Source organism: Diabrotica virgifera, chromosome 4 (assembly GCF_917563875.1).
Source record: "Diabrotica virgifera virgifera chromosome 4, PGI_DIABVI_V3a".
NCBI classification, from domain to species: Eukaryota; Metazoa; Arthropoda; class Insecta; order Coleoptera; family Chrysomelidae; genus Diabrotica; species Diabrotica virgifera.
Window position 1 is genome coordinate 40697861 of NC_065446.1, and position 22001 is coordinate 40719861.

Here is a 22001-nt window from a genome sequence, read left to right on the forward strand (position 1 = left end):
ATTTGTGCGTAATTGTTAGTCGCACCAACAATCTTAACTACGTAGCTATTTTGATAGCTAAACCATTATTGGTAATTTTAAGGATAGGTCTGGATTAATATATATTTATTTCTGAAAAATTGTTTGTGATTGAATATTTTCATGGCCAACCTAATAAAATTTTACGTATTTTTTGTTGCAATTAATGTTTAGCTTGAATCACCAATAACTCACAAATTAAAGCAGTTAGGTATAGGGAATACTTATAAAATAAAAAAGTACTATGAAATATCATTTCATTACAATACTAAAATACAGGGTGTTCTATTTAAGAAAACTCAAAAAATATTCATTCCGAGTTTCGACCAACCCTGTATACTAATATTTCAAAATTAGCTATACTAATGATTCTTAACGATAATAGACTATATTAAAAATCACTTGAACGTAAGCAGAGTTTTTAATGTCAAACTATTACAATTCTACAGGGTGTGAATGTTGCTACGAAATGAATAAAAAAACGTAAATATCTTTTAAAATACCCTGTATAATATTACAAAATCTCATATTTTAAGAAAGAAGATATTGAGGAGAATCCAAAAATGTAAAAATATACAGGGTGTCCCATTTAAAAAAACCAAGTTATAAGCAACTTCCGGTATAACCGGAAGTTGCAAAGAGATGAAAATATTTTCATTTAATAGATCATTCCTCAAAACCCCTTTATTCCAATTTTCATGATTCTGTTGCCTTTAGTTCTCGAGATATTTCTAATAGGCCAGTTACCTGCCTCACCCTATATATTAAGGGAACGCAGAACGCAGATAGAGCGCGTAAAACAGTATTGCTATCTGGGAACTATTATAAATGAGCAGTGGAGTAACGTACAGGAAATAAAGTGCCGCATAGGAAAGGCAAGAATGGTTTTTAATAAAATGAGCGCCATCTTCAAAAGCCACAACATATCCCTAGATACAAAAATGAAACATTTCAGATATTATGTTTTCTCTACATTATTGTACGGATCGGAGGTATGGACGCTTACAGAGGCCACTATTAAAAAACTTGAAGCGTTTGAGATGTGGCTCTATAGAAGAATGCTGAGAATATCCGGGACAGCAAGGATCACGAACAAAGAAGTTCTAGAAAGAATGAAGAAGGAATCGGAGATTGTGTTTACCATAAAACGCATAAAACTGCAGTATCTGGGACACGTTATGAGAAATCAGCACCGTTACTCCCTGCTGCACTCCATATTTCAGGGTAAAGTCAAAGGTAAGCGAGGACCCGGTAGAAGGAGAATATCATGGCTGCGGAATTTAAGAACAAGGTTTAAGAAAACTTCAATGGATCTGTTTCAAGCCTCAGTGAGCAAGGTTATGATTGCCAATATGATTTCCAACGTCCGAAACGGATAGGAACCAGAAGAAGAAGAGGGATGTAGTCTGGAGAAATAAAGACATGAGGCCGGAAGGGAAAGTACCTATACAGGGTGTTTCATTGGTAAAGTAACATACGTTAACTGTAGAAAGAGGATACTTAGGCGGTCTCAAAAATACCATACTTAATGGGTCTTACTCCATTAATAATAAAGATACTGGGTGTTTTATCTATTTTGCCATTTTCTTAATTGGTTCATAACTTTTTGACCACACTGTATATTTATTTTATATTTGGCACGCAAATATGATTTAAGGCGTACAATAAATTGCTTTATTTACAATTGTTAAAAATCCGGGTCCGGCTTAAAAAATATTGGAAAAATGTTCCGACCCCAAAACAGCACCCTGTACATTAAATTTTTTTAAAATGGATTTTTCAGTTGAAAAGAGGATAAATTCAGTGGTATACTTTGAATTTTCGGCAAAATGATTTTTCTGGTGAAATTTTGAATTTGAATTCGGAAATTAAGTGAATTGCGAGAGCTCTAAGTAGAAAAAAAATTGAAATACAGCTTACAACTTGTCAACCTCACTGTATATTGATTTTATATTTAACACGCGAATATTATTTTAGGTGTCCAGTCAATTAATTTAATTACAATTATAAAAAATCCAGGTCCGGATTAAAAAATATTGTATAAATGTTCCAACCCAAAAAACACCTTGTATATTAAATTTTTTTAAAATGGATTTTGCATTTGAAAAAAGGATGAAAAACAAAATTAGTGGTATACTTTGACTTTCCTGTAAAATGATTTTTCTGGTAAAAATTTGAATTTGAATTCTGAAATTATGTGAACTGCGAAGCTCAAGGTAAAATAAATTAAAATATGACTTAATTTAAATTAATACCTTTATTTAATCTAAATTGGTAAAATATTAACATTTGCAGACATAACAATAATTTTTGATGACCCCCTCTGTGGCTCAGTGGTAAGAGCGCCTACCTTTGGATCGAAAGGTCCGAATGGTCGTGAGTTCGAATCTCACCAGGGTCAGAAATTTTTCGTTTATTATAAATTAATAAATGAAAATAGTTTCTGTCCTTGTGGGATCGGTACTCACCGGAGGGACCGCAGACGTTCGGATACAATTAGCGTCTCTTTGCAAGGACAATGACGTCGACTTTGCAATGTAACAAGACACTTACTCAACACACACACTACACAGTACACATGACGCTAGGTACCTAACTACAAAAATTTACCGTACCTACGTATAAAAAAAAACTAATTTTTGATGGTGGTAATTTTGAATAAGTACTTTAGTTTTGAATAGTGATTATGCTGCAAATTTTCGCTGTTTTGTTATAATTTTTAGCTATTTTGTTGATTAAAGTGATGTATTCTTTATTGACCCTTTATTATTTATTCATTATGCAAAGATGAATATTCGCCAAAAACTATTTTTCACACATAATAAAAAAACACTATTGGGACCGTGCAAGTTCGGCAAAGCGACCCCTATTTCTACGCTCTGTACTTTTATTCGCACTTTTAATTATATTGGCCAATTATATTAGTCCTGGTTACTGGATAATTGTCAAGGCCATAGTCCAAAAAAATAATAAGAAGAAAAAATAAGATGCAGGTTATGTTATGCAAACGTAAACAATTGTATGTAGTACATACAATTAGTTATTAAAATGAAGTACTGCAAGCAAAATACAATTATTAAATTTCCCTTTATATAATAATTGCATATCATATCGATATTGTGGAGCAATATATAATTTTTCTGCTTCAACGACAGAAGGTATGAAATATACGTCAATTTGACAATTTCAATTGACAATATGAATTATTTAAGATAGTTGCAATATTTCTCCGCGACTCGCGCACGGTCGTTTCTCGTTTCCCTTCCAAGTACTTGCACACCGCGAATAGTATATTAAGTATGGAGAACGGTAAGGGTTTTATACCGATCGAAGACAATTGTTTGTCTGAGATCGGTTACCCTTAACGTTCGACATGCTTATAACGTTTTTTGCACGATTGATACCATTATAAATTATAAAATTAAACATTTTCGTCATAGGGACTAGTTTCATTCATTTTATCAAGATAAATACTTTGGTTGTTAGGTAGTAACTAGGGTGCATAACAACAATGGAGAATTGAGTTTTTATTTAGTTGTCAATAATTTTAAGTACAATTTTGATTATTATAAATTAAAATATGAGCGAAAGTGAATTTGAAGAAATTGAACGGGCTTGGGAAGAAGGGTGTTCCGCAATTATTCCCGAAAAATCCAAAATCCGTTATCAAAATACCTACCAAAGTTTTAAAAAATGGTGCGAAGGCAAGAATTTAAGAATCGAAGAAAAGACTCTATTGGCATATTTCGTTCAAGACATATGCAGTTGAAAGCTCCTGGAAGCCTCTGGGCAGAATATTCAATGATTAAATCCACCGTTTTCCTTTATGATGGCATTGATATTTCCAAGTTTTCAACTTTGATCGCGTGTTTGAAGAGAAAAAATGTTGGATACTACTAATGTATGCGATTCTGCAGGAGTTTCTGTTAGAAGTGAAACCACAGCCCAAACAAGTGGGATTTCATTAAATAATTTAACAAATTGTACCATAAGTTTCAATATTAATAAATAATTCGTTAGTTTTCTATATTCTTTCAAAAAATAAATTAAAATTAAGAGATTTTTTAACTCGACGGTAAGTGAATTACTTACTGTCGAGTTGGAGTACTTACCGTCGAGTTGGATTACTTACCGTCGAGTTGCTAGTAAATGTCACCTACTGACGTAAAATCTGTCACGGTAAACAGTCAAAAATGATCAATCGTGCAAAAAAATATTAACATTTTACCAATTTAGATTAAATAATGGTATTAATTAAAATTAAGTCGCATTTTAATTTTTTCTATAAGAGCTATCGCAATTGACATAATTTCAGAATTCAAATTCAAAATTTTACCAGAAAAATAATTTTGTCGAAAATTCAAAGTAAATCACTAATTTTGTTTTTCATCCTCTTTTCAAATGCGAAATCCATTTTAAAGAAAATTAATATACAAGGTGTTTTTTTGGGTCGGAATATTTACACAATATTTTTTAAACCGGACCTGGATTTTTTATAATTGTAAATAAATTAATTGATTGGACACCTAAAAGAATATTCGCGTGTTAAATATAAAATCAATATAAGTGAGGTTGACAAGTTGTAAGCTGTATTTCAATTTTTTTCTACTTAGAGCTCTCGCAATTCACTTAATTTCCGAATTCAAATTCAAAATTTCACCAGAAAAATCATTTTGCCGAAATTAAAAATTATACCACTGAATTTATTTTTTCATCCTCTTTTCAACTGAAAAATCCATTTTAAAAAATTTAATGTACAGGGTGTTGTTTTGGGGTCGGAACATTTTTCCAATATTTTTTAATCCGGATCTGGATTTTTTACAATTGTAAATATATTAATTTATTGTACACCTTAAATTATATTTGCATGCCAAATATAAAATAAATATACAGTGTGGTTAAAAAGTTATGAACCAATTAAGAAAATGGCAAAATAGATAAAACACCCAGTATCTTTGTTATTAATGGAGTAAGATCCATTAAGTATGGTATGTTTGAGATCGCCAAGTGTCCTCTTTCTACAGTTAACGTATGTTACTTTCCCAATGAAACACCCTGTATAGTGAAAAGCTTGTAAAACTGATTTAGGAGGAGGTTCCTACAGGACAATGACCAATTGGGCGTCCCAGAATGCGATGGACGGACAACACCCACTCATATCCAAAAAATGAATATTCCACTGAACAGTTTGGTTGAATACTGAGCTTTTTGGAAACAGTTGTGTATGATCCACCCAGGGTTGTAGCGCTACATTATAAGTGAAACCAAATGGTATTTTTGGTTTTAAAATAATGAAAACTCATATGTAATTAACATTAAAAAAATGTAGTGACTCATTTATAACGCAATCACATAATTTATTAGAGTTAATAATCTTAATTAAAAAACGCAAACACATTAATAACGATAAATACACATATCATTATTTTAAAACAGGATATATAATTACAACTGTGGGAACCACTACGATTTACATTGTTATGATTATATAAGATTTCTTTAATAACCGTAATGAAGTTCAGTAAACAAGTTTGTTATTTACATTTTAGAGAAAAATATTTGTTTCCTAATTATTTATAAATACAATTGAACGTTCAAAAAATTTAAAGACGCTGGTTCTGGTCTTTGAACTTTGGGCTCTTATTTTTACAATCGTGGGAATTTTTTACAATTTAGTCTTCAGATTTGTTACTCGGTATTATCTTTATAATTGACCATAAATTTTCTTATCTTAATAAAAAGTACCAAAAATTCCCAGACACAATATCAGTTATAAACTTTAGTTTTTGCTTTGTTTACAAGTAAAGGTAGTTTAACGGTTTCTTATCTACCGATGTGGTCGATATTCTTGTCGATTACTTTGATTTTTAATACACTTTGATTTTTCACTGTTTATTTTCATGTTAAATTATGTTATAGTAAGATTGAGGTCGTCGATAAGCCTTTGAAGCCCTATCTGTGCTAAGTCTGCCATCCAAATAGTATCATCTGTATATCTGATGCTTGATAATTTAATTCAATTAATTTTTATACCTTCTTGTATGGTTTCAAACGCTTTGCTGAGAATTGCTTTAGAATACAAATTGAATACTATGTGGCATATGCCACAATATGACGCAAGTTATATTCAATTTTAAATGTGTTCGATTTGAAGTATGGATGACCCAGAAGGTATCTCAGTAACAGACCAAGGCACAAAGTTTATGGCAAGAATATTTAAGGAGACATGCGCATTGCTGCAAATAGCGCAGCTAAACTCCAGCACATCACCACGAGACAATTGAAGCTTTACAAAATGCTCATAAGTATTTAAATCCGTATCTTGGAATCCACCTATCAAAATTCCCGACAAATTGGAGTACGTCGGTACAATATTACTGTTTTTCATACAGCATTTCCGTACAATCAGCAACATGTTACACACCGTTCGAATTAGTGTTTGGAAAAACCTGTAGATTGTCTACAAATGTACAGAACGAAATGGAACCCCTGTACAATTTTGACGACTATCTTGTGGAACTAAAATGCAGATTACAAGTAGCCATTAAAGAGGACAGAGAAACACTAACACGGTTAAAATACGTTAGAAAGAAAGCATATGATGAAAAAACAAGAGAAAAAAAAGTGTAAAACACGAGACAAGATATTAGTTAAGAACGAGTCGAATTCAGAGCCAAACCGTTTATTTTTAGGACCATATAGCATTATTGAGCAATATATGATAAAACACCTGGGTAACCTATACAGGGTGTCCCAGACTAATTTAGCCACGCTATATCTCTTAAACGAATAGAGATTTTCGAATGGGACAGAAAGTGATCTGTTCTACTTGTAATACACTTTAGTATGACGTAGAAAAAAAAATCATCCCCTAAATATTCATCCCTTAGTTACAACCCCTAACTTTAATTTTTTTAATAGCACCCTGTATATTTTTTTATAGTTTTGGATGTGGTCTTCTATCGTCTATTCAACACATTTTTTGAAAATAAAATCGGTTCGTAAATTACCAAGAAAATATCAGTTTAGTTTTGTTAATTATGTGTCCCAGACTAATTTATCCAGGCTATATTTCTTAAACGAATAGAGATTTTCGAATGGGACAAAAACTGATCTATTACATTTTTAATACACTTTAATAAAAAAAATTATCCCCTAAATATTCATCCCTTAGTTGCAACCCCTAACTTATTTTTTTAATAGCACCCTGTAAGTTAGGGAGGAATATTTAGGAGATGAATTTTTTCTACGCCATATGAAAGTGTATTACAAATGGAATAGATCAGTTTTTGTCCCATTCGAAAATCTCTATTCGTTTAAGAGATATAGCGTGGCTAAATTAGTCTAGAGTCTAGGACATCCTGTATAGCCTGATATGATAACACCTAACAAAAAAAACGTTTGATGTGAAAAACATACACACAAAGTATTAACTAGATGATTGCTGCTATTATGTTGGTCTATTTGAATGAGTCTCAAATCTTGTTTATGAACTACTTGTTTGGTAAGAGTCCTAAGCCCCCCACTCCACACCCCTAACTGCCAGTTTGATTCAGTGATGTTTATATTAATCGTACACTCTGTTAAATGGATCCAAAAGGATAAGGTAGTGGTCTCCAATAGGGCTTTTCATTCACAGTCATTTGTTTCGAGCTTCTGTCATGTGTCACATCTCTCTCTTCAATCCTGACCCCCCGGAGGGAATGTAGTGGTCGACGTGATGTCGTGTATTGTCCGTCTCCAAAGATCTCTGTCTCTGGTCATTTCTTTTAACTCATGCATAGGTCTGTTGCATATTCCTGTTATCTGATCGAGCTATCTTGTTGGGGATCTTCCTCGTGATCTTCGGCCTTCCACCTTTCCTTGTATAATGAGTCTTTCCATGTTTTCTGTGTTTGCTCTCATAACATGTCCAAAGTATTTTAATTGTTGGAGATGGACTTAACTGGAGAGCCGTTGGCTAACTTTAACCTCTCTTAAAATCGAATTATTTGTTCTATGGTCGGTCCAAGCAATTCGTAGCATTCGTCTCCAACAGAACATTTCAGTGGCGTCTATCTTTCTTCTTTCCGAATTTCTCAGGGTCCAAGATTCACATCCGTAAGTCAGTATTGGGAATATCAAACAGTTGATCAACTTCATCTTTATGTGTCACATAATATTAATATATCTACGACATACGTTATTGGTACATACAATAATACAAACCAAAGACGTATATCGTAGATATATTAATATTATGTGACACATGACAGAAGCTCGAGACAAATGACAATCGATGAAAAGCCCTATACACTCTATACGCAGCCTAAGCCGTCTATTGGATACCACCGGCTAAGTCGATGGTCACTTCAATTCACCCCGTAATTTGAATTTGTTTTAGAATTACTCTTTTTTTGTCCTTCAAAGTTTATTAAAAGTAACGAAAATGAACAATTTTCCTACGGCGCGGCGTGATGTTGTACGCAGCCTACTGCGTCTATTGGAGACCGCCGGCTAATTATTTTACACTCGATATTTTTGTGAATATTTAAGATGAACCTCAACATTATAAATTTGTTTCTTCTAATAATTATTAATATGTATATATTTGTTCCAGGATATTTTGGTAACGCATCCCTTCACCAGAATTTCCAATTGGTCTTCCGGCAACACGTACTTCCATATGACCATAGGAAACTTAGTTAGGGGATCAAAATTGTTGTGTGAGACCTCCTTAGGTTATAAAATGGACGATCTTTTAACGTCTTACATTTCACTCATGTTGACGAACATGAACAAGCAAAGGAGTATAAGGATAAAGTAGTTTCAAAAAAGGCAATATTAGGATATAGAAAATATAAATATGTTTGTATACCTATACATATCTAAACAACAAAAACTAAACGATATTAGATTGTTATGGTAGATAATTTGAATTTAGTACACTTTTATTTAAAATCTACATTAAAATTAGCTTTTTTATATTTCTGTTCTGTTGAGGAAGCTGTAAAGGTAACAATCGTTATAAATAAGCTCTTATAAATATGCAAATTTTATTAGGATCATCTATAAAAAAAAGCTCTATCTATATACCTAATTTTTAAATTGTTAGCAAATTATGTTCAAAAACGTATATGTATATTTTTTATCTAACGTGTTTCGTACATCTAGAGGTAGAAGGGGGTATGTAACTGCGCATTTCATAAAACTCAAGCAACAACTCACGAAAAGAGGCACTTTATAAACGTGCACAAACATCTTAAGAAAGTAGTTCGCTGCTAGACCAAATGTGAGGTCTATTGTTTTAATAATTTTCTTGGAATCTCTATGTTTTGTTAAATGGAGATGGGCGGGACATGTTGCAAGAATGAAAGACGACAGATGAACAAAAAAATTGCTTGAGTGAAGACCACGGGCAGACAAGCGAAGCCAAGGAAGACCCGCAACGCGATGACCAGACGACCTCAAAAGACTTGTGACCAATTGGATAGCAGAGGTGCAGAACAGAAGAAGAAGGAAATTTCTAGAGGGAAACTATGTTCAACAATGGAAAAATCAGGGCTAATTGATGATGACGATCACGATAATCTTTTGTTGGATTTCCTTTGTTTCCTTGTCAACTACTCTTGGCGGGAACCTGATCTCCGCCCTATTTTCATTCTAAAATAGATAGGTTTTCATTTAGTCATAGTAACTCTTATAACGATGGTTAAGAGCGCAGATATAGTATGTCCAAATACCTTAATTCTTGAGGAGAACGTTTTGAAGTTTTCGCGTTACTTTTTGTTAGATACTGGTGATATACCGAAATATCATGTTTGGGTAATAAGTTCGGGTATCATTACTAGCTTAATGTAGATATTTTTTAAAATATTTTGTATTATTGGGTTAAAAATATTTTTTTAAATGTGTATGGACATACAACATAAGGGTTCTTACTGTTTGGACATACAACATGTGTAACCTAGATTAATAAAATAATGAGTTTGGAAAAGTTCTCTTTATTTTATTCTTTTTTTGTTAAAACAAAAAGTGGGACAAAACAGTAAAACAGAATCATTCAGAATCATCTTCTTCATCTTCAGGGGTCCGCCAAGGTACAAGATCTTTTGTTTTTCTTGATGTCGGAAGACTTTCAAAATACGTTTTATAAATTGTTGGTATGATCTCCTTATTTAGTAAATACAATAAGTCTTTCTTTTTTGCCTCAGATATGAAAATGTATTTTTTGATATTTGGCTTTTAGCTGGACATTTGTCCATGCAACTTGTGTAATTTGTTTAGTATGTCTTTTGTTTTGTATGACATCAAACTCTAAAAATTGTTCATTAGTCAATTAATAATATTTATATTGAATAACAGCTGGCCTTGTTTTTTCGAATCGGAACCAGTTAGAGATAGTGCAAACACTCCTGACCATGGAGCTGCGCGAAGGCGGATATTTTCACGTTGAGTACAGTGCGTTTCGCATGGAAGTGCGAAATTTCGTCTACTGCGCCGTGGTCATGAGTGTTTGCACTACCTCTAACCTGGAGCCATTTTATTGCATCACCTAACGTATTTTTCTTATTTTGTATTATAATGGAAGCAAGATTCTGCAGGTCATAAAAATCTGAATGGTTCAGTCTACGTACTTCTAAGGTTTTGGTTTGTGTCTTGCTAATCAAAAGTGCCCATTCTTCGGTCGTGAATATCTTTTTGTGCTTACGAGCATGCTCAATTGTTGCATGAATTGAGTCAGCTTCCAAATAAGAATGGCCAGATTCCATAAACTTTAGGTCGATCGTTTTAAGGTTGTCAATTTTTGCAACAGTGTATAGCATCAAAGCACAAACAAACTGGTTGCGATTTTGCCCACCACATGTGTCTGAGAAAGTGGCTACATGTTCAACGGTTTTTGGCAAATTATACGGGTATTTTAAAAGGCATGTACCTATCTCTGAGGCACCTTTGGAACCCTGGGTTTCATCCCACACATAGCAGTGACCATTTTGATCAAATGAGTCATAAGTGGTAAAATTAAAAACTGAAAGTTTTCGTTTGTAATAAATCTGAGGATCTGCAGAAAATGGCACTGTCAAAATTGCTTCCAAGTCAAACGTGATCGCTCTATAATTGACTTCTTTTACTTCAATAGCTTTCTTCTTGTCTGCTTTTTTCATTGCTATAGCTTCTTCTTCCCTTTGCTTATGGAGTTTCCAATTATTTTCCAAAGAAAATTTGTCTGAGGCCTTATAATAAATATTGCATGTATAATATTGATCCTTTTTGAGAATGTGGAAGGACAGCTGTGGAAGAGCACAAATATTGCATGTCCGGACAAACAATATTTACAGCCATGATAAGTTTGATAGCGTGAGCACTAATATTGTATATCCAAAACATACTATGTTTTGTGCACTTCCAACGGACATAATATATCTGTGCAAGTCGGTTTTTAGTACAAATGGGAAATACTATATTTTGGCAAGGCGGTTTAACCCATTTAAAATCATTCTGGACTTACAATAATTATGCAGAACATTCATATGGCCCTACTGAATATTCTTATGATGTCTTAAAATCAGCATAAAGTGGATCTGCGCTCTTAACCATCGATAATGCCTTTCCGGCCGATAGAACTGTCTTGCCTTCTTCGAAGCATGTTCGAAGCTGTGACATCCACAATTTCGACTGTTCCTTGGTCCTTGCCATGATCTGTTAGGTACCAGTGGATCCATGTTTCGTCTACGGTTACGAAACGACGTAGAAACTCCTTCGAATTATGCTTAACTAGCGTCAAACACTGCTCTGAAGTGGTTACGTGGTTGCGCTTGTTGACCAGACTGCGCAAACGCAGCACCCATCATGCCGACAGCTTTCTCATGCCCAAAATTTTATGCAGGATATCACCCACGCGGTTTTTTGAGATGCCTACTGTCTCAGCTTTCTCGCGAACCTTCAGTCGGCGGTTTGGAAAACGAGATCGTGGATTTTTGTCAAGTTGTCCTCCGTGGTAACCATTTTCGGGGCACCTAGAACATGATGAAACACGTTAAACCAATTTTTTACGGTTACCATCTGAAACGAAATCGACAATAGACTACCCCAGCTAATTGAAATAATATTCGAAAATATTATTCCAATCATCCAAGATAGCTATCGTTCACCCCAGCCTAGCTCAGTCTCTCAAGGTATGTGTTCGTCTTGTCCTAATCTTAGAATATGAACTCTGAAAATTTAGAATGGAAGCAAACAAAACAATATTTTTAACCAATCATGTTTATTGTTCAATAAAGATATAATGAAAATGTGGCTTATTATATGCATTAACAAATATATTCAAATTTTTGCCAAAAACTAACAATTTGTAGATTATACTTATGGCTTTTGGTATCGGTTCGATGGTAACTTCTTGATGTCGCATGGTACTGCTGTAGACTTCTTGTAGACCTGGGCAGATGTTCGGCCCTAGGCCCCTGCAGCTGGAGATGGTAGTTGTTGCAGTCTAGATGACATGGTCTTCATTGTTTCAGGCTTAGTTAGTTTAGTTAGATTAGTTCCATCACCGGTGAGGATAGCTTGAAGCTCCCGAAGGGAGGACCGTGATCTTTATCCCAAAAACTAGAATACAGAACAGGTGTAAGTTACAATCAAGAAGAAAAACCAAAAACGAGCCTTTACCAAATAGTATTCAAAAACTAAAAGTAGATGGCAAGGGTAAATTAAATGGAATTAAGATTTATACTACTAGTTAAAATTTGATTACTAAACGTGCATATTTGTAAATTAAAAAGATATATGTAAAACTAAAATATCAGAACACATGCTTTGACATTGGAGGTAAGGTATAAGAAAAAAGCTATGCTACATGCTAGGTATGCATGTAGGAATATAATGATTGTAATAATTAGAATTTTTAGTATTCTTACCCCAAGAGAAAGGTCGTCTATTGAATAAAAATGATTTATTTCCAAGCTTCCTTGGCTTTTATGAGTTTACCACCACCATTTTGAGAATTGAGAGACGAAGTGTCACTATCATGACAGTAGGACGTAGGAGGTGGCAGGCATGTTCCGTATTAAAAGACAGATATCTACAGAGTAAGAATATATGAAATACGTTCCGTATGATGATTTAGATTTTAGTTGAAAAGAGAGATAGGAAATAGAGGATAATAAAAGAGGGCGCCAACGAGTTTTTAACGAACAAACCAGGTAAAACAAATAGAAGAAAATTAATACTGATGAAATATTTAAGAAAATAAAATAGAATAATTATTTAAAAATAAAATAGCAAAGACGTGACGTTTGTAACGTTACACATCGAAGGAAAACGGTCACCGTACACAGAATCCAAGCGCTGCGCTGTTTGATTTCGCTTCGCGATTTCCTTTCCAAGAACGAGAATCGTATCATATTGAAACGATGTTTATCATAGTCAAAAATAAACTTATTCAAATCCTCCTTTTATTAAACAAAATGATATTTTCAAACTTGCAGACCAACTCAATGCAAACTTGCAGACACAATGTTATTATGTGTGGTATATTTTGCACGTATATTATCCTTACTTATCGAATCGTAGCAATTTGCGGTAGAAATAAGCCATGATTTTATTAGGTGTATTGTTCTATATATTAGGAATTTGGTTAATTTTGAGGAAGCAATTTTTTAATGATTTAATTGGTTACCTCTTTATACTCTTCAGAAATGCCACTTAACCTCTAAAAATCATAGGAGCAAGCTGAATTTTGCTAAGAATGTGAATTTTGGGACCCCAAAAATATGCAAAAACGTTTGCCACTCCCGGGCTTCATCCTAACCGCCCCCCCCCCTGATACGGTTGGGGTAAACGAAGAAGATCCATTTACCAAGAATATGTAAGCCGTAGAAAAAAATGTTCCAAAACAAGAAATGTAGTTAAGATAATAAAAATATTTGTTAGCACTTTTTGTATAGAATGTGTAATACACGCGCGAAATTAATTTTTTAAATAAAATTTGTATCATAGTCATGTCGCCAGAGGGGGTACAACGGTCTCCTTTATTCAGATGGACTTGATAACAGTTGATCCGGATGTCGATAAGATTGTTATAAACAAAGAACTTGAGGAATTACATAACAGCGATTTTTCGCAAAACAAAACATTTTTATGTAGTTTTTGGGCCATTCTAAGCAAAAAATGTTCGTACAAGTTTTTCGAAGGATGCATAGTTTTCGAGATACAGTTGAGTCCGGGAATCTTTACCCGTGCGTCATCATTTAAAGCATACGAAATAAGTCGATGATAAGTCGGAAATTGAAATTTACTAAACGCAACAGCAAGTGACAGCAAGTCACACGCTGTTGCGTTTAGTAAATTTCAATTTCCGACTTATCATCGACTTATTTCGTATGCTTTAAATGATGACGCACGGGTAAAGATTCCCGGACTCAACTGTAAATGCGGTTGAACTGTCAAAAAATTGAAAAATTGCAATTTTTGAACCTGAATAACTTTTGACTAAATAATAAAATAGCAATTCTGCTTACCGCATTTGAAAGTTCAAGTTAAATTCTATCGGTTTTGATTATTTGCATTGCTAAAAATTAATTTTTTTATTGTTAAACAAAGCTATAAACACATAGTGCTTGAGTGATGTTTTCAATGCAGTTCTCATTTAAAATCAAACGAGTAGGCGCTCCTGCAAACTGCCAATGTCTATAAATACATAGTGTTTCCCGTGCCTAATACATGCTACGTAGAAATTGCCTGTTTGTAGGCTTGCCTACTCATTTCGATTTTAAATGAAAAATGCATTGAAGACATCACTCAAGTACTATGTGTTTATAGCTTTGTTTAACAATAAAAAAATTAATTTTTAGGAAGGCAAATAATCAAAACCGGTATAATTTGACTTGAACTTTCAAATGCGGTAAGCATAATTGCTTTTTATTTTTTAATCAAAAGTTATTCGGGTTCAAAAAATAAAATTTTTCGATTTCAGGAAAGTTCAACCGTGTTTATCTCGAAAACTATGCATCCTACGAAAAAACTTGTAAGAACATTTTTTGCTTAGAATGACCCAAAAAATACAAAAAAATGTGTTGTTTGCGAAAAACTGCTGTTATGTAATTCTTCAAGTTCTTTGTTTATAACAATCTTATCGACATCCGTATCAACTGTTACCCAAAAAATTCGTGTTCTACGGGTCAAAATACATAAAAAAACTTGGGTAAGTCCATCTGAATAAAGGAGGCCATTGTACCCCCCTGACGACAGAACTATCAACTGGACGGTATTAATTCTATATCTTTTGATCAGAGTGTCCTATTGATAAAAATCAAAATGCGTTTAAATGGTAGAGAGAGTAGCTTTCGTATGCAATTTTTGTATTTTGCCGCAAATGAAGTAGGTTTCTATAAAGCTGTTAAATAATAAATCAAAGTTGCGCGATTTTGGCATTTTTTACGATTCTCACGAGATCAATAAAATGTATCACTTCCATTGACCGGATACTATGGAATTTTCATTGTTCCATTGTTCTGTTCAAACTTGTTATACTCAAACTGTACCCTGTTTTTAAACCAGGCGGAGTAAATCCAAAAAACAGATTCAGACCCAATAATGTCACTAAAAAAATCACCAAATACATCTTCTTTTTTTGTTGATCACATCGGTCTTCGAAGATAATCCATAAATATTATAACCATACTAATACGTAGCTAAAGAGTTCTAAAAACAAATGTTTTTTTATATAAAAGCAGACTAAAAATCTAAAAGTTAAAGAAATAACGCAGAAAACAGAAAAAATTGCCGATAAACCGAATTCGCTTAGCCGAGACACAACTGTCTAGTGTTGTTGGTAATTTCTTTTTTGGGTAGTTAGGTTGCTAGACGTGACTGGAAATTACTACACAAACAAACTTACCCGCTCACAGCCAATATTATTAATAGTAAACAGACATAAATAACATATACATTACGCCAATCAATAAATATTTATTTACACCATTATAATGTATGGATAACAAATGAGCAAATTATTTATTGAAAAAAATAAAAATATTTTGTAGAAATAAATTTCACAAAATTTCACTCCCACTATTTTCAATAATTCTTCTTTTTTTAGTGAAAGATTAAGTTGATTTGAGAATTTGAGCATTTAATAGAGTGCGGTAGGAATTTTTGTGCTTCCTATTCCCCATGTGTCAAAGGGAATCTCGGCAAAGCGAATTCGTTATTGAGACCATGCAAGTTCGGAAGAGCGACACCTGGTTTCATAGCTCTGCAACATTTTTAGCACTTTTAATTATATTGGCCAATTATATTAGTCGTGGTTACGGGATAATTGTCAAGGCCATAGCCCATAAAAGAATGAGAAGAAAAAGTAAGATTGAATTGAAGTTATGTTATTAAAAGGTAAACATTGTACTACAAACAATATACCATTAATTAAATTCACTTTAATAATTGCATACCTATCATAGCAATATTGTGGAACAACATATAATTTTTACAATTTATAACACATTTGCGAAATCCCATTTTCTTCAATGACAGTAGGTATGAAATATACGTCAATTTGACAATTTCAATTAACGATATGAATTATTTAAGAAATATATGTTAAGAAAGTTGCAAGATTTGTCCGCTATACGCGCACGATCGTTTCTCGTATCCCCTGCAAGTACTTGCACACAGCGAATATAACTTAATTAACCTATGAAGTGCCAATAGTGTCAAAATTTCATAAATGTCAATAGTGTCAAAATTTCATAACAGTGGAGTAAACTTGACTGAGGTTGGACCAATTATAAACAAGCATTACAGCGCGGTAAATTTGAATTACTCCTTCCAGTTTAACAACAGGGTACTTATAGAAGTATTGTGATACTTATATGTAGTATTTTTACTAATAGAGAGTATGTTATATTAATATCACTGAATTGTGGGTTCATAAATAATTTCTTAACAATAACATGTTTACTGTGGTTAGGTATTTATCTAACTGGATATCTAACAACAACTTGTTTACAAGTGGTTATTTATCTATAGGAGTTGGAGTTTATAAAATTAGGATATTATATTTCCGAACAAATTTTACACCAAAAGACGATAGCAAAGTTTTTTAACACTAACTGAAATACTATAAACAATCTTACACAGAAATTATAATAGGCCTTTTCATCAAAAATTGTATTCGCCATTTTTTTCGTATTGTTGTAAACAAGCTTGTTAGGTTAGTAATGCAATGTAAATAACAGTAAAGTATCTGTAAACATATAATTAAGAAAAAAAATACTTAATAAAGTTTAGTTATTGAAAAAATAATTCGAAAATAAAGAATAAAGTGCCTCAATTAGCAAGTCAATTGTTTACTCCATCGATTATTATTATGATACCTGTACGAAAAGGAACAACTAAGGTGCCGTTACGGAGTATGTAAAAATGATACACGCTATAAATCATATAAAAGCAATACACAGTATTATTTTAGAAATTTTCAATAGCCAAAAATTTCTTTATACACAATCTTGTGTTATACCATACCTATAATATTTTATTTGTATTAAATACTATTCAGTAGGTACCTGTATTTGTCATTTTTAACCGTAATAGTTATTTATGATATAAGTGTTAAAAGAACACGTTTAAGGCACGCATGTATAGCGAGTTCTGCAACACGCATGTATAGCGAGTTCTGCAATTCACATGAGTGCCTTAAAAATGTACTTTTTAACACGCATATCATACAATATTTTTTCTACAAACGTAATTACAGGACAATATCTACAAAAATTTTTACTTGAACTTGACTGACATTCCATTTTTATATTTTTTTGACATTACATCAAAATTGCCTATACGGTCAATACGAACTGCAGTGCCTTAAAATTTTTTTAAAGCACTAGTGCCTTAAAGTAGCATTTTTAACGCTCGTATGGAGTGCTAAAAATTGCATTTTTAACACGGTTGTAGAAAAAATATTAAATGATCTATTTTATTGATTATACACTATAATAATATTATTGTTAATAAATTGTATTTCGATGTAATGGGATGAAAGTAATAAAAATTGATTGACCTCATTAATTAGAATAAAAAATTATAGATATTATTTGTATAGTACCTAAACAAGTAACAAAGAAAAATATCTCTGACAAGTAATGATGCCTAACCTCTCAATTGTTGATCAAAAGAGTAGGAAAAAAATGCACGCGCTCATCACATGATGAAAAAGCCTACATAACATTTCTAGTACCTAACAAAAATAGAATTCAAAACTCTGACAGTTCGCATTCAGAAGACGAAAAAGTGACGGAGCGGTTCCGCAACTGTTGGGAATTCGTTCTCTGAATGTGGCGCTACTTGCGGAACGGTCGCCATGACAGTGAGCTCATTTTAATTCCGCTACCTCCGTCCAACGTACATGTATGCTACTTTTGTGAATTTGTCAAGAGACTTGTTGAAAGATGGCGTCAAGTACTAATTATCAATTGGAAAATAGCGCAGACCGTAAACAATCCATGGTCTTTGACCATGATTATGAAGTAAAAAACAATTTATTGTGCAGAGGCAAGTATATAACTTCACATGTAACAGAAAGAAATGATAGGTTGTCACCAATTTAGGGAGCGAAGGGTTCACAGGACGAAACACAACTGTTACCCCTCCGTCGGGAACGGCTCCCTCACTTTTTCGTCTTCTGAATGCGACCACTATATGGCATATGTAAGATAACGAAGGCTAAAGTGTGGTAAAATTTAGATACGTAGTGATGATGTAAAATGTACGTCACAACTATAAAGAATGTCAAATTTAATATTCATGTCCAATTATTTAAGTAAGTACATAAAAAGACATGACCTCATGAAATTCCATTTAAATGATTGTGGCTCTATTCTACTCTGAGGACCTTTACTATTGTAAAACTATTAGTAAAAGCTTTTAGTTGCGTTAGTAGTTAAAAAAACTATTTTATCTACTTTATCTCATATTATGTTTAAGTTTTTAGTTTGTGAAAACTGTCATTATAGATAGCAGTGCGTGAAGGATTTAAAGTGTGCGTGAAGTAACAATGTATTTTAAATAAAATTTACTTTTTCGCACTGTTTTTTGGCACACTTTCATATAATCAAATATGCTTAACTTTCGAGTTGTCATGGTGATGACATATTTGAGCAATAAATTACAACAAAAGTTTTGACAGTTTTCTGGTTTGAAAGAAGTTAGAATTTTTAAATGTCAAAGTTCTAAACATTGTAGAATAGAAATGAATTCCAGTGACGAAGAGTTGCAGATTTTTTATTTGTTTATCGTAGATAAAATATTGTATGAAACTGTGCGTGAAGTACTTTTTGCGAACTTACACGATGTATAGCACGAGCTCCGCTGTCGCTCGTGCTCTAAACATCGCGTGCGTTCGCAAAAAGCATACTTCACGAATTGTTTCATAAATAACTATTATATTATCTCAATATTAAAGGGCTGATCCAAACATAAAGGCGAATACTTTTATACCGAATCTCTTCGAAAAGTCAAATTTTTATTTTTTGTAGGTACTTGTTAATACAGACCAATATTGACTTAAGTGTTTTATGTTTCTCGAAACTTTATATATATTATTTGTTGTCAACTATTTATGTATGTGTAATGTAAATATATTTACATCACTATGTAATATTTATAAGGTACATGTTTTTATATTGTGAGAATGTTTGTAAATAGGTGAATGACAATAAATTATATTTTTATCTGGCTATTATTTTTGTTAATATTCATTTGACAGCAGTGTAAATACGTGGAGTGAGGCAAGGATGTATTTGGTCGCCTCTACTTTTTAATATCTACTCCGAATTTATTTTCAAAGAAGCCTGAGATAAAGGTGTAGGCATTAAAATCAACGGAATTAATGTCAACAATCTCACATACGCAGACGACACGGTACTGATTGCCTCCAATGAAGAAGATTTGCAACGACTTATAAACAGGGTGACAGAGGCATGTGATGAATATGGGCTAAAACCACTGGCGAAGCGTCCATGTAACCACTGTTACCATTGGTAACAGTTAAAAATCTTGCAAATAAATATTTTATGACGATGAATTATTCTATTTACCAATATTTTTACCAATAGAAATATATTATTATATTATGTGGTAATAGTACCTAACTCAGTAAATAGCCAACCACTCGTAGACACGAAAATATTGGCGAGCTTATGTGACTCAGTTGCACTTTATTATACTCTGTTACCAGACTCATTTCTGGTTACAATGGTTATATATCCACGCTGGCGCTCGGGACCGGCTAGTGACTGAAAATTTTGAAGAAGCGACGGCATAAGCGCGCTGTGTATCAGTAGCGCTGTTACCATATTTAAAATTGGTGACAGTACCTATAAAAAGTGTGCGTGCAGTTAACCATGGATGAGTGTCGCTTCCTAATCGATCAACTACTTGAAAAGTAATTCTCCTTGTATAATTTTGAAGAAAAAAATGAGATTAAAAATGAAAGACCTATTTTAAACAATTTAAAAAAGGAATCAATAAAAGTAGTTTGATATTTTAAATTTAGTTGGTACAGTGAAAATCCTTGGATATATTATGGTTGCAAGAAAATATACTGTATTGTTAGCCATGTCTTCTGGTTTCTACAGAAAAATGGGTGGACCAGGTTCACGATTTAAATAGTGTTAGATTTTTAAAAAGGAGACATAAGGCCGTTACCTACATGTAAGATGTATACCCAATTTGATTCAGTTTGGCAAAACAAAAATCAAAAGTTCTCTTAACCAAGCTTTTAAAGCAAATATTGCTAAACATAATGAGTTTGTTAAAAAAAATAGATAGGTATATCCTTAGCACACTTATAATAGATACTGTATATTTTTGCGCCAAACAAGAACTAGCGTTTCGTGGTCATTTTGAGTGCGACTACTCTGACAATCGCATCGAGGTAATTACAGGGAATTGTTAACATTAATTGCCAAAAAAGATCAAAAATTTTGTCAACATCTAGAAACATCTGTTTTTTTCGAGAGTTTCAAGTGATATACAAAATGATATTATTGAAGCTACACTCACGGCACAAAATTCCGCCACCCAAAATTTTTGATTAAGTTTGACAATTTATAACTTAATTATTTGTGCTCCGATTTTCAAGATTCTTGCATCAGTTTGTAGGTACATGTATTCATATTGTTTGGTATTATTCCGGTAACAAAAATTTTTGCTTGCATGTCATTGTACAGGGGTGAAAGGAAGCGTTGTATTTTATCCTAATTTTAAAAAATTCTGTGGAAAAATGGAATCGCTGATTTTGTTTCAGAGTCCTGTCATATTTTCCCGGAGGTATCACCAACATTTTGTTTTTTGAATTATCCGAATATATTTTTTCTTGCAAGAGCTGTACCATTTTTTGTAAATAAAAACACTGATTGACTCATACAATTGAGGTTGGATTGATAAGATTAGAATGGCCCGCATGCAGCCCAGATCTCAATCATATTGAGCATTTATGGGATGAATAAAAAAGCTATTTGCCGTCATCCTAGGCCTCCAGAAAATTTGGTACAGTTATGGCCATGGTAGAGGAATATCGGGCTATTCCCCAGGCAAGGAAAACACATATTTATTAGATGCTAAACAGATTGCGAGCAGTCGTTGCTGTAAGAGGTGGACATAACCGCTATTGAATTGTTTTGTTTTGTTGTTAAATTTGTTTTGTTTTGTTAATTTTAGTGCGTTTGATATTTTTTAATTAAATAAACCTTCAAAGCAGTGTTTTTAATTACAGCTCTTACAAGAAAAGAGATATTCAGATAATTCAAAAAAGAAGACCTTAGTGATACCTCCAGGATAATACAAAAGGAGTATGAAACAAAATCAGGCCACCAATTTTTCCACAGAATTTTTTAAAGTTCGGAGAAAAAACAACGCTTACATTCACCCCCGTATAATGCCATCTAAGCAAAAATTTTTTGTTACTGGAATAATAGCAATTGACATCAATACATGTATCTACAAACTCGTGC

At 33.0% G+C, this 22001-nt stretch overlaps 1 protein-coding gene across 1 annotated transcript in view; it reads left to right on the forward strand.

The window, feature by feature from the left end:
* LOC114325514 (myosin-VIIa) overlaps positions 1–19724 on the forward strand; it is a 314282-nt gene extending 294558 nt beyond the window's left edge. Inside the window, exon 22 of the mRNA XM_028273590.2 lies at positions 8618–19724. Coding sequence (XP_028129391.1) covers positions 8618–8824 — 207 coding nt within the window. The 3' untranslated portion in view covers positions 8825–19724. The remainder of the gene's footprint in view (positions 1–8617) is intronic.
* Positions 19725–22001: the final 2277 nt, after the last annotated feature.